The sequence below is a fragment of the Ambystoma mexicanum genome, chromosome 8, assembly GCF_040938575.1.
Source record: "Ambystoma mexicanum isolate Mex_15411 chromosome 8, UKY_AmexF1_1, whole genome shotgun sequence".
Classification (NCBI taxonomy): domain Eukaryota; kingdom Metazoa; phylum Chordata; class Amphibia; order Caudata; family Ambystomatidae; genus Ambystoma; species Ambystoma mexicanum.
The window spans coordinates 345,979,891-345,993,373 of record NC_090929.1 but is presented as its reverse complement, the minus strand read 5'-3'; the positions used below and the strand labels follow the sequence as shown (position 1 = coordinate 345,993,373).

At 46.9% G+C, this 13,483-nt stretch overlaps 1 protein-coding gene across 3 annotated transcripts in view; it reads left to right on the top strand.

Moving 5' to 3' along the window:
* PNPLA7 (patatin like phospholipase domain containing 7) overlaps positions 1-13,483 on the top strand; it is a 2,986,886-nt gene that overhangs the window by 2,611,668 nt on the left and 361,735 nt on the right. For all 3 annotated transcript variants that reach the window (XM_069609797.1, XM_069609798.1, XM_069609799.1), the window contains one exon: positions 11,361-11,509. In XM_069609797.1, the coding sequence (XP_069465898.1) occupies positions 11,361-11,509 (149 nt within the window). The remainder of the gene's footprint in view (positions 1-11,360; positions 11,510-13,483) is intronic.

Genomic DNA, 13,483 nt, shown 5'->3' with positions numbered 1-13,483 from the left:
TGAATGACTGCTCCATGTGCCAGGCCTTCTCCACGAAGACTCGGATCGATCGCCATAGACGGTTAGTGGTTTGGCTGGAAGGGGGTGCCATGGCCTCTGACTCGGCCTCGGTCCGGAGTCATGCCCTGCCAGGGTTGGCTGATCCATAGATCAGACTCCTCTATGAAGAGTTTGAGATCCCATGGGGACACTTCCCGGGGGAAGAAACCTAAAAGGGGACATGAGTCACAGGTGCAACTTACTCCCCGTCGAAGACATCACCAGCGGCCCGATCTCCAGTCCGGTCTGTGACAGCATCGTCTACGGTCAAGGCTACAGCAACTGCTAAACACTCATCTCTCTCTTCAGAGACAAGTGTTCCGTCGATGACCACGACTACCCCATTGACGATCCACCGGCAAACATTGTCGCAATGCCATTTACTTCGTCCATGACCTCGACCTGTCAACGAAAATCTACCACCTGGTCTGCTCCTAGTCAACATCTGGACCATTTTCATCTTTGGCACCACCATCGACTCCACAAGCACCAGTGCTCTCTTTATTTCCTAAGAGCACGAGTGTGCACAAGGAGATACCCCCATCATTCTCTTCCCTACCATGACCAACTAAGACCAAACCCCTTTTCACTCTGGTGCCAGGGAAACCTCCTGCCCAGTTGATACAGGAGAGTGTGTTCTCAGGAGATGAAGAGCCTCTGGTGGCTTAATTCTCTGAGCACAAGGAAATAGAGGAAGAACCAAACCTAATTCTGCTGGCACCCCGGCCACCAGTGGCTTCTCCACTACCAGTACCTGTTCCACCAGTGGATGCATCGACAGTTCCTATGGGAAGGCCAGCAGCACCCAGAGACCTATCTGTGGACATGCTGTCTACTCTACAATCTCTAGTCACTGAATTGCAGCATCAGCTGCCTCCTCCAGTCCCGCAAGGTGCAAACGGTGCCCCAAGTAGGCCAAGTGGAAGCCCTCTTACCAGGCCTTCACGTGAGGCAGTGGTTCCACCACCTTGACCTCCAAGATCAACTATGCAGTTGTTTTCTGCCACCGTAGCTACGCTCACAGTCACAGATACTAGCCTGGATACGGACGCCTCTCCAAACATGCATACTACTACTGACGAGTATGACGACCTGGTACCAGCTCATGGGTAGCTGCCAGAAATGCCTTCCAGAGATTCTCCTTCAGACGGAATTGGCTCTTTCCATGCCCTGCTTGCACGAGGTGCAAAGCTTTTTTACCTTGTTCCAGAGGAACAACGAAAGGCGGGGTTCCTTTTTCAGAGGCGGGAGGCCTCCAGAAAATCTGTAGTTGACATCCAAATACTTCATGACATCTTGGAGGATGGGCTGCTGATTATAAAGAACCCTTCCTCAGCACCCCAAAGAAAGGCCGACTGAAGAAGAAATATAAAGTTACTGATTCCACTGGCAAGAAAGCAGTCAGCGAACCCGCCCTCCCCTTGCATGGTGCCCCCGGACAAGGAAGGAAAGCAGCTCGACACTTTATGAAAGCAGGTAATTACCACGACCCCAACCACCATTAAGGCAGCCAATTCCATGACCATTCTCTCCAGGTATGACAGGGAGTTATGTTACAAGATGGGCCCTATCTTGGACTTCATGCCTGATAACAAAAGGGAGGAGGCGCTTGCTTTGCTGCACGAGGGTGAAGTGGCCTCATATCATTCCATCACTGTGGCCCTGGACATTGCTGACACAGGTTTCTGCCAGGTGGGCAATGTAGCATTCCTAGGATGCCAGGGTTGGTTAAAAGCCACAAACCTTCTTCCTGAGGTACAGTCAAAGGTTACGGACATGCCTTTTGATGGGGTGGATCTCTTTGGGAAAAAGGTTGCAGAGACACTGTTAGCCATCAAGACAGACACAGATGCCACTCATTCCCTCTGTACTCTGCAGATAAGAAGGCTGTTCTTTCGGTCCAGGGAGGATAGAATCTTCAGGACCTCCAACGATTATCGGCCTACCTATCGTCAACCATCCCGCACCAGTTCGCAGGAGGCATATAGGCATATAGAGGAAAATCGCAGGCATATAGGGGTGCACAGTGGCGGCGCAGTTCTTCCATCTGCATGCAAACCCTGATACAAGCCTGACCAGCATCAGACTCCCCACTTCAGCACCCCAGGAGGAGGCCGACTATCACAGTTTGTCTAGCAATGGCGGAACATCACCCCCGACAAATGGGTGCTCAACATTGTCCAGCACAGTCACACAATGGAATTTCTATACAAATGCTCCTCCATTCCTCCACTTCGAAGGAAAGAACAACATCTGCCACTCCTCCTACAAGGGGTTCAGTCCGTGCTACAAAAATGGGCCATAGAAGCCATTCCATTGCACCTCCGGGAATCCAAAGTGTACTTCAGATACTTTCTGGTGAGAAAAATATCTGGTGGGTGGAGACCCAACCTAGACCTCAGGGAACTCAACAAGTTTCTAAAATCGCAAAAGTTATGCATGGTCACCCTTCAGCACATGCTGCAATAACTGGAACAGGGGGATTTCCTCTCGTCCCTGCACTTTGAGGATGCCTACGTCCACATACCCATTCATTGGAAGCATAGGCGCTTCCTTTGCTTTGTGGTGCAGGGAAAGCACTACCAATTAAATGCCTTGCCATTTGGACTTATGTCAGCACAAAGGGTGTTCATCAAGTGCCTAGCACCAGTGGCTGCCTATCTGCGCTGCACTGGCTTGTACATTTACCCTTACCTGGACAACTGGGTAATCCGTGCACAGTCTCTTCCACTTACCCTGCAACACATTGAGCACACCATCCAATGCCTGACTTCTCTGGGATTCGCCATAAACTTTCCGAAGTCATGCGTATTGTCATATAAGAATGCCCTGTTCTTGGACTCACAACTCAACATGCTGCTGGGCCTAGCTATCCCCTCAGAGGAGAGGGTCAAGGCCATACTTTGCAGGATTCAGCAGCTGTTCTCCCTCCAATGGAGAGCAGTTTGCTCAATCAAGTCATTACTTGGGATGATGTCCTCATACATCCCTCTAGTACCTCATTGCAGACTGCGTAAGAAACCTCTTCAGGATTTCCTAGAGACCAGGTGGAAACAGGTGTTGGGCTCCTGGAACAACAAGATCTCACTCAACCCATCAATTTGCCAGATTCTGCATTGGTGGGCTCATCAATGGCACCTCACACAAGGCACCCCCGTTTCACCCAACGGCACATCAAGTCATGGTGATAACAGACGTCTCTCGGTAGGGTTCAGGGGCGCACATCGGAAGGACTCTGGCAGCCAGAAGAGAAGCCACTACATATCAGTGCACGTTCACTCCCTTGGTATAGGTTTGTGCATAAGACTTCGTCTGACACAGCTTTGGAGCTGTCCAGAGTCTATGCGCACTACCAGAGATTTAGTTAAGCAAGTGAGCCACAAGAACAATTATAGGTCAGTGCAGCAGGCATGCATGAATAATGTTTAGCACAAGCTATTGTTATTTAAGTATAAAACCAGATCCAGGTTATGAGGTTTAATTGGATGTGATCAGACCAGGGTACTGTAAGGAACTCATGGTGGAAACAGTAAAGACATATGCAAGTGATCACAGTTCAAGGGTGTTTATTTAAACTGCAAAGGTGGATTGGAAAAACACCTAATCTAAACATAAATCTACGATGAGGGCAAGCTTCGACCATCAAATAATAAGACAGTCCTAGTGGCGTTGTGTTAAATAAAAGTGGCCTATACTAAGAAACCTATTGCCAAATCCTTACTCTAAATACAAAAGAAGTGTGAGATAATGTTCATAAAAAGAACGAAGTGTTCACAAATAATAAGTCAGGATGAGCTACTTGAGGTCTCCCTTTCCCACGTTTTCTGCACGGGACAAGGGTGGACTTTGGAGCACAGCACACGTTCGGGCTTTTCCAGCACGAGCTAACAGTTCCACTTTCAGCAATCGGGGCATTCAGTGGTTAAGTCTTTTTTTCTATATTGCCGACGTAGTCCTGATGTATTCAAATAATAAACTCAGAGTTCCTATCCACATACACATTGGATGATGCTTTTTATCCCTGGATCTCCCTCTTCCGGGTGCAGATCTTTAGAAAGTTCCTTATTGATACTAGGACTTCAGATGGTTATCTTCTCGTGCGTTCGAGAGCCTGGCAGGTTGAAAGTATTTTAAACAAACATTCAACAAAAGGTTCTTCTCTTCTGTCGGGTGAAAGTTGTTCACCCCAGGGTTCCCCCTCTTCCCGGCTCAGACCCCTATAGACAACCAACTTCTTTTTGTTAGGTTCACTCTGGCATAGCATGCATTCACAGCCTATTTCTCTTTATATTTTGCTCTGTTGCATTCACGGGTCAGTGGGTGTTGGCTTCTCACCCTTGAAGCCCTCTCTTTCGGGCTCAGATCTGTCTCGACTGTTTACATTTTTCGATCGGGTTCCCTATGGCTTTCAATGCAATTTCTTTGTGACTTTCACAAGTTTTAATGTCTTTTTACACAGTTTCTTGTGGATTTCCCTCTTCCGGGTTCACTCTTGTCAACACAGTGTATTTCGCGACTTTAGACGTTGCCCCCTTTTTGTCTGCATCTGTCTTTCGGGTTCACTCTTGCCAATGTTGTCTTTTCCAATCATTTTTTATGATGCAGGATTCACTTCCATTGGTTTCACAATCAATTTTCGGGCAAAGACGTTCGACTGTACGGAGGATTTTCCAAGACCCATGTATGACCACTTTGACCCTTCCTTTCTCAAGGCCTTCTGGTTATAGTGTTTCTTGAGTAAGCACCCACATGGTGGTGGACTCCTGTTGCTGGTTTTCCCCCTTTTCTAAAAATAAGCCTTTATGCTTTCAAAGTTCAATTACCCATTTGCTACTTTTCATTCAACACAGTTCGGTTTCTTATCGACTCTCGCCTCGACTCACCGGCTGTGATGAACTGCTGGGCTTTCTTTCTCCTCTGAGTCAAGGTTGGTACCACAGAGACCAGCATCTCTCCCGGCTTGCTTATCAGCAGAGGAGGGTCTTGCGTACTGTTGACACCTACTGCAACACACGCTGGCTATTGCTCGCGGTCTTACGATTCCTTCTGCGGAGGTCTCACGGGCCTTGGTCGGAAAGAGCAGGGTTGTTTCTCTCCTTGTCCCCCTCTCTGTATTTGCCGTCTTTCTCCTCTTTTTGAACTGCCATTCTGAGTTAGCTTTCTGGATGTGCAGTCTGCCTTGCTCATCTTGTGCTCTTGTGCTCCACCTTTTATCCATGTGGTGAAGGGAAAGGGCCATCTGGTGTGTGTAATTCGGGTCAGTTGCCTGACTTTGCCTGACCCTGGCGTTGGGACATGTCAGGTAAATGGCTTTGGTGTTTGTCCATCGCCTTTCGCGGTGTGCAAAAGTGTTCTTGACGGAAAAGGGTGGGGGTATATTGTTAGTTTATCCTACGGTGCAGAATGGGGAAAATGTATAATAAGGGGGATACCGCGTCTCACCTGTGGGTGTCCCACTTCTACTCCCTAAGGACCCCCCACCCCCCATCCAGGTGATCCATCCTCACTGGTCCACCCCAAGGAACTGGATCCAACAGCGATGGCCGTGTCCTGGCCACCTGGCCACCTGGATGACAGATCCCCAGGGACTAGTCGGGGAGACACCTTCAGGTTTCTCGCAGGTACGCACATACTAATTGCGAACTAACTGTCTAAACGTTGGTTCTTATACTGCCAAGTGCAATACTTTAAGCAATCCTAATTGCCCGATGTGTGGAGAGATGGAAGAGACAGTCAATCATGTATTGATTCTTTGATCTGGTTATACGGATTTGAGAAAGAGGTATTTCTTCCCTTTGTTTAGCTGAGGCTCATTAAAAGCATAAATGTGGCAATGCAATTTTGCAAGAATACTAGCTATCAGAACACAGTTTTTTACATTGTGAAATGTTTGCACCTGGCATGGTTAAGCAGAGCAAAACAACTATAACCAAGGGCATATTGTGCATTATTGATGAAACTAGACTTAACTAATTATTGAAGAGTGTGTGAAGTTTCCAATTAATTGGAAGAAATGTGTAGTAGAACATCACAATGTTTTAGTTGTCGAGGGATCAACTAGAATTTTAATGAATATTGTATTTTGAATCATATTCATGTTTTATCATTTTATTGTGATGATTGACCTTGTATGAATGGTATGCTTTTATGGCAATTGCTGAATAAAGTCCTGTATGACCACTTATCAGTGTGTTGGAGCTCCGAGCTGTGTTCTAGGCTCTCAATTCTTTCCAAGCCCAGCGCCAACTCAAGGTGGTTTGCCTTTTCTCAGACACCACCACCACAATGTTCTACATCAAGAAACTGGGAGGGACCCACTCTCCCTTTCTGTCCAAGGGGGTGCAGACACTGTGGCACTGGGCGCTATCCCAGGGCATGTTCCTCATTCCCTCTCACCTAGTAAAAACCCACAACCCTATTACATGTGCCCTAAACAGGAAACTGCTATCCGGTCTTGAATGGGAACTACATCAGGATCAAGTTAGTCTTTTCTCAAGCTGGCGTTACCGACAGATCGATTTGTTCACCACAGTGCCCAACTCCAAGTGAAACCAGTTTGCCAGCAGGTACCCTCAAGGGAGGAGTCTGGGGTACACTTTCTCCATGCCCTGGGAGGGCCGGTTCCTTTACGCATTCCCTCCTGTTCCTGTTCTATGAGTAATCAATGCACTCAAACAGAGCTGGTGCAAGATTATCCTTATTGCTCTGGCGTGGCAACAGCAGATTTGGTATTCCGACGTTCTACAACTATCGGTAGCACCTTGCCTCAGACTGCCTCCTTGTCCGGATGTGCGCTCCAGTGAAGGAGGGTCTGTTCTGCACTGCGACACAGCATCCCTAAAGCTGAGGGCTTGGCTCCTGCAGCCCTAGAATGTGGGCACATCACATTGCCTTTAGACTACAGGAAAGTTCTGGCAAAGGCTAGCGCTCTGACCACTCTGCCCAGCTACAAGCACAAGTGGAAGCGTTTCACTATATGGTGCCGTTCACAAGGGCTAGACCCTCTTTGAATCAAGGCTAATCAAATACTGCCATATCTTCTATCATTGGCAAAGGCCGGGTTGGCACACACATACATAAATGTCCATCTTGCAGCTATCTCTTGCTGCACTCGCACAGCGGGCAAACCTTCCCTATGGTCTTATAGGCTGGTTAAGGAGTTCCTCAAGGGTCTATTCCGGACATGCCCTCCAGTAAAAGCACTAGCTCCAGCAAGGGCGCTCAATGTGGTAATCTCCAAGCTCCTGGGCCCACCTTTTGAAGCTCTACATCGAGCACCTCTAAAATTCCTCTCATGGAAGACTGTTTCTGGTGGCCATTACGTCTGCCAGACGTGTTTGGGAGTTGTAAACTCTCTCCTGCAAGCCACCACATTTGACATTCCATCAATCCAGGGTGGTGCAGCTGAGTTGACTTTTCACCTGAACAAGCCTCTGGTCCTACCTGTGTTCTTTGGTTCTCCAAAAGACTTTCTCAAAACGTCACAACTTTTTTTAACATCTGAACTTATTGAACAAAGGGAGGGCCCTGTCAAAGGCATTTCCAGGTGGCTATCTGGCTGCATCTCCTACTGGCATTTACTGGCGAACAGACCACTGGCAGGTAGACCAAGGGTGCATTCCTACAGCATTCCTGTCTGGTGTTCCCCTGCCCGACATCTGCGGGATGCTACTTGGAGGTCTACCAACACCTTCAAGAACCTCTACTGCGTTTACAGGGATTCCAGGGCAGAGTCCCATGTCGGCTAGGTGATGCTTCATAACCTTTTTGCTTGAGGTGAGTGCACCAGGGGTGAGTTTCCGTTGTTCTGGTGAGACCTGTAAAACCTCCCATTGGTTCTTGTGCATGTACTGCTATATAATCGTATTCATGAGCATGTGAATCCATGAAATATCCAATGCTGGAAAAGGAAGAAGTTGCTTACCTGTACCTCCTGTTCTCCAGCATTGGTATATTTCATTGATTCATATGCCACCATCCTGCCCTCTTCATTGGTTCCTATTGCCAAATTGTGTGCGATTTTAAATCTGAAGATGTTCACCAGTGGTGGAGCTAAGAAGCACCACTGTCATTGGATGGGGCAGTATGACCCATAGTGACAGCAATAAGCTATAAAAGTACCAGGCAGTTTTTTAAAGTTTAAAGCAAAACTGCTTTATTATTACTGAGGATTCCCAGCCTCATGAGCATGATACCAATGCTGGAGAACTGGAGTTACGGGTAAGTAGCTTGTTCTATCCTCGCACTTGGCCCGCACCACTTTAGAAATCGTTACGTAGATCAGCAAGTGATTACCTCAGGCTGATAATGTCTTCCCTTGACCTGCCAATCCTCTCTTCCTCCATCGCGACTCGCGCTCTCTTTATCCAATTTCGTTTTCAGAGAGTTATAGTTAGATGTGATATTGTCCAGTTTTGTGTTAACTGAAGTAAATCCCTCCTGCACGTTGCACAGTATGTGTCTCATGTCAGGGACTGCATCCTCTTCTGGGCCCTCTCCATCGGCCTGCGCTGATGTGGGACTTTGGGGCATTATCCGGGTAAAGCCATCAAGGTTACCCTGTTTCTGGTTGCCACTGCAGATCATGGTGGTATAATAATCTTTCTGGCCAGGTGTACCAGGCCCTCCTCAGTCGTGCCACCTGCAGCTGCCTTTTTTTCGCCAAATATCGAAGAATTAGCACAGTGCCTGCACCACCCCTAGGCTCTTCACGAATGGCAGAGAGGTTCACCAGTGTGTCACGGAGCCCACAATAAGAGCTGCAGGGTGTGGCTCAAGGTCTCAGCCTTGTGGTTCAGGTAAATGGGTATCAACCCCACCCACACCACCCTGGGTGCTGTCGGCAATTGTTAATGGCCCAAATCTTCCGGACCTCAAGGTGTAGGGGGGTGAGGCTCACGTATCACCCGCCCTTATTGGTCTTTAGCCCACCAAGTCACAGGGGCGCCCCACTATCCAGCAGGGCTCTGGTCTTCCCCACCAGCCACTCCTGCTTCAGCTGGGAGGGTGAGTAAGTAGGGTGCCAGGAGGAGGCCCAACAACACGGCACAGTAGGCCCCCTTCAGTCAACAAAGGCCTGTCCGCCACGCCCCTAGCAGGTACTCTTAACAGCGGCCGGACACGCGACCGATCACCACCTTGGTGGTTGCCACGTCGCTTTCACCAACCAAAGATATTCCATCTTACGCCAGGGCTTGAGACTGAAGGGCGAGCTGCCAGGCACAGGTCACCCCCCAAGCGCTCTTCCACCGGCCGCTAGCGGATCTCTGCCGCCACTGGAGCCCAGGCCCTTCGAGCATCAACAGAGGGTATGCTGACCCTTCCTGCACAGATGTATCCCTCGCCATCCAACTATTACTCTCCAGACAACTCAGGAAGGTAGAATTTTAATGGTGTGTCGAGTAGCTCCCAAATTATGCGACCACCCTTTTGGTCGCTCAACAGTGCCCTCTTTTGTCTAATATTTCTAAGTTGGCATCCAAATGGATGCCACTTTCTACTGCACACATTTTGAAGAGATCTGGACCCTCAAATGCAGCAGCTATCTCACCACTCTGTTGTACTAGGATAGAGATCTTGGTTTCAACCATGCCAGTTTCCTGTTCTTTCTGTAGCAATCTCACTGGCATTTCTTCTAGTTTAGTCTCTACAGAGTTCACTGCTGTTGCAATCTACTCCAACATTGTTCTTGGGTGGTAATGTCCTATACTTCAGAAGACTAATCAGATGTTGCCCTCATCTGACATTTGTTTTAATAGATGGACCTAGACGTAAAAGTACTCTCCAGTATCTTTCCTCCTATTATCTTCCATTGTCACTCAGAGATAAGACCTTCTAAAATGACAGCCAATTTATGTGCAAAATGGTGATGGGTGTGCGCAGGAATACGCTTCAAGCTTATCCAAACTGGTAATCTCAACATCCCCAAGGGTGTGCCATCAGGGAGCTGCAGGGACATCACAACTGGCACTTTCATTTAGCAGAATCCTCACATAAAACCCACAGAAGAGATGTTGCCTCTGAGGTTGGTATGAACATCTCCTCTGGTCAAAGACGGAACCACACCACAGGACCACAGGAATGAGCTCTTCTGGTAGTGGATTCAGTGTCCCAAACCCTCTGTTCTTCAGATCAAGTCCGCTCCTCACTGAGTCCCCTGTTTGTTATCCGTTGCCACTGCTACTCTTCTGGAATGACACTACGATTATTTTAAACTATCACTGGGCGTACTATGCTGTCTGCCACTCAATCTCCATCTTCCATGGCCCCCACCATTCCTCAGCAGACCAAGGGGTGAATGATCATGGATCTGCTATCAGGAGCTCCGTAGAAGAGCAACCATCTTGGTCCCCTGTTGGCTCTACACTCCCCCTATGCCTGCTCATTAAGCTACTTAAGTGAATTGATGAGGTTGTAGGCAGAAGGCAGCACTTTGCCAGGTGGTACAACAAGAACCTATCAAATTCGTAAACTGAGAGAGCAGAGTAGTTACATGTAAACATGTAACAATCATTAACGCAGCAGCAGCAAACATACATTGGCAGATGACAAATGCCTACCCATCATGATGAAGCCAAAGACGTAGCTTAGCTATTAGATGACTCGCGCCTCCCAGTGATTATCATCTTTTTGTTGAACTAAAAAGGTGTGTTAGCTATTCATACTCCTGGGCTCAGAGGAAGGAGATTGGCTGCAGAGTGGGTTAATGGCCCACTTACGACCAGCTTTTAAAACTGTCATCCAAACTGTCCCCCAGATTTTGAGACTACCCACACCTAGCTTTCCTTTGGGCAAATAAAAGGATTTCCAAAAGATAGCAATTAAACCAATAGGATTGGATGCCACACTTCTGTTCTGCGTCTTTGCTGCAAATGTACTGGTCATAACTCCTATGTAAATACCCTATTCCGTTTCAGAGAAATCTACTTATAAAAATATGCCTCACCCCATGGGTCATCTCGTTCTGGTCATTTCACTTAATTGCAAAGATAACATAATGTGGAGCATCTGATTCTGTGTGTGAGAGTGCACAATGTACCATCTCTTTGTTCCTCCACACATAATGAGTACAATTTGTAGGCTGAAGAAAGGGAGATGAAGAAAAGTAAGGTCAAGCCAGGCCGAATGGGGTGTTTCTCTTTGCAATTATTGAACCGTGATTATTCTGTTCTAAAGCCTAGCCAGGCATGTGAATGAATGTATAGCTCAACACACTAGGAAGTAAGAAAACATCAAAAGCTTGAAAGAAATCTTTAATTCAGTTGTGGGATTCCTGCCAGATTAAGAGTTTTGTTCTTAACACATTTTTTCTACTATTGCAGCGGATGTGGCACGATCCATGGGAGCCAAGGTGGTGATTGCCATTGATGTTGGTAGCCGTGATGAGACGGATCTCACTAACTATGGCGATGCACTTTCAGGGTGGTGGTTGCTGTGGAAGAGGTGGAACCCCCTGGCTGAAAGAGTGAAGGTAATGCGCCTCTGCAGCAGTGACAGTCCACCTAGAGCATGCAAAGCACCACAAGAACTCACAAAGCCCTTGCTCCCCATTACAAACTGTTACACAGCCTACATCTGGTCCATGGATGCAGTAGCAAGTGTCTCTCCAGGCATTTTTGCTGGTACAGTGGACAATCAGCGTTTGCTTGAGAGCTTTTGCATGGTGCTACTCTACCCTCTTGAATTGTAATAATACATGTTTACCTTATTTTCTTGCATTTTGTTGCACCGTCAACAATATGTGTCCTTTTTTTTTAACTTAATGGGAATCAAAATATCGATCTCAGAAGAATTTTAAAAAATGTGCCCCGAATTTTGAGTTTAGCATTGAAAGTACACAAAATGGTTCTGGTTATCTGAAAGATGTCAACCTGTCAATGCTGCACTAGTTTAAGACTGTGCCTCTCCCCTTGATACAGCGCCGCAGTGGCAATGAGGAAGGATTGCCATGAACGTGGGGGGATCTACAGTCAATGGTCTCAACTGTCTTCGTCCTTGTGACGTATGACATTTATGCTAGTTACAGATCCCAAGAAGATAACCATGACAACGCCTTCCCACACAGGACCTGATAAATGAATTAGCAATTAATCTATACAGCCTATAGTTGGTGCCTTGATGTACACTGTAGATGTTCAATTAAGGCAATTAAAATACCCATTTTATCATCTTTTCCATCTTGAGAGCATTGGCAATTTTAGGATCGTGCATCACACTCGGGTATTAATCAACAACAAAATATCAGCTATGACCCATTAGGGGTGGTGTGCGCAAACAATCCAAAAAGCATTTGTACCAGCCTTCAAGCCATAGTGTTGCACTTGAAGCGGTTGCTATAATGCTTTATACATGGTCTCCGTGCTAAGGTGCATGGTAGTGGTAAAGGAAAAAATTCACCATTACTGACGTCAGCAGCAGGAAACCACCAGTAGTGGATAGGTCTAAATATGGTGCAACTCCTTTCACACTTTTATCCTCTCCACTGCACCTCCACACCCCTACTACACATTCAAAATCTGGGCCTCAATCTTCTCTGCTGGGATTTGACAATATGATCTCCAAGTTGAACACTGATATCATCAGTGAGTGCGTAACCTGATTAGCTGTCTGTACCTGTAAATGGACCTCTGAACTTTAAAACAATATATGTTTGTAATACTTTTTTCTGGTGTCCTGGTTACAGTGGGTAAACCATGGAATTATTTTGATGTTGAAGTAATTTAACCTTAAATGCAACAAAGAAAAGGTTTGATAAGATGGACAGATCCAGCCAACTGACATGTTCCTTAAAACTTTCTAATTTACATGTTTATAAAGGGAAACCTGTCCAATGGATTTCTGATTGGTAATAAGATTCCTAATCTTCGAAAAATATTGCTTCAGATCCAAATTAGACTCTGAAATATTGTCACCTACACAAGACGGCAGAGCGCAGGTTCATCATGTCAGCTTTGGTGCTGGAAGAGAAGTAAGGCTGCACGAGCCATCTGACCACTGTTTGTCTTCCCGCCACCCACCTTTCAAAAGCCAGGGGCAGAACAGACACTTTGTTTCTTCATCAAAACTGTCCTAAACAAAAGGGCTCTGCTTCCCTCAAATACATTTGGTGTCAAGCCATGCACGGACTGCAAACGCCAGATATTGATGTCCAATCTGCACAAGCGCTGTGCCTGTGAGCTGCAGCCACACTGACACTGACAGCTGTACTTCTTGAACATTTATACACACTGTGGTCGTTAGGGATGTGCTGGCTGCATTCTTCATGCCTCTTGACAAACATGAAACGGGTAGGGCCTACTCTCCTATCCTGCTACATCATTACATTTTTGCTACTTCTACAGCTCCATCTCCATGCCTAATCTTGTTCAGGCTCAGACCAGCATCCCACAAATGCAGCATGAAAGGAGGCATATTTCCCCTTCTTTGGAAGAACAGGTCTTTGTTT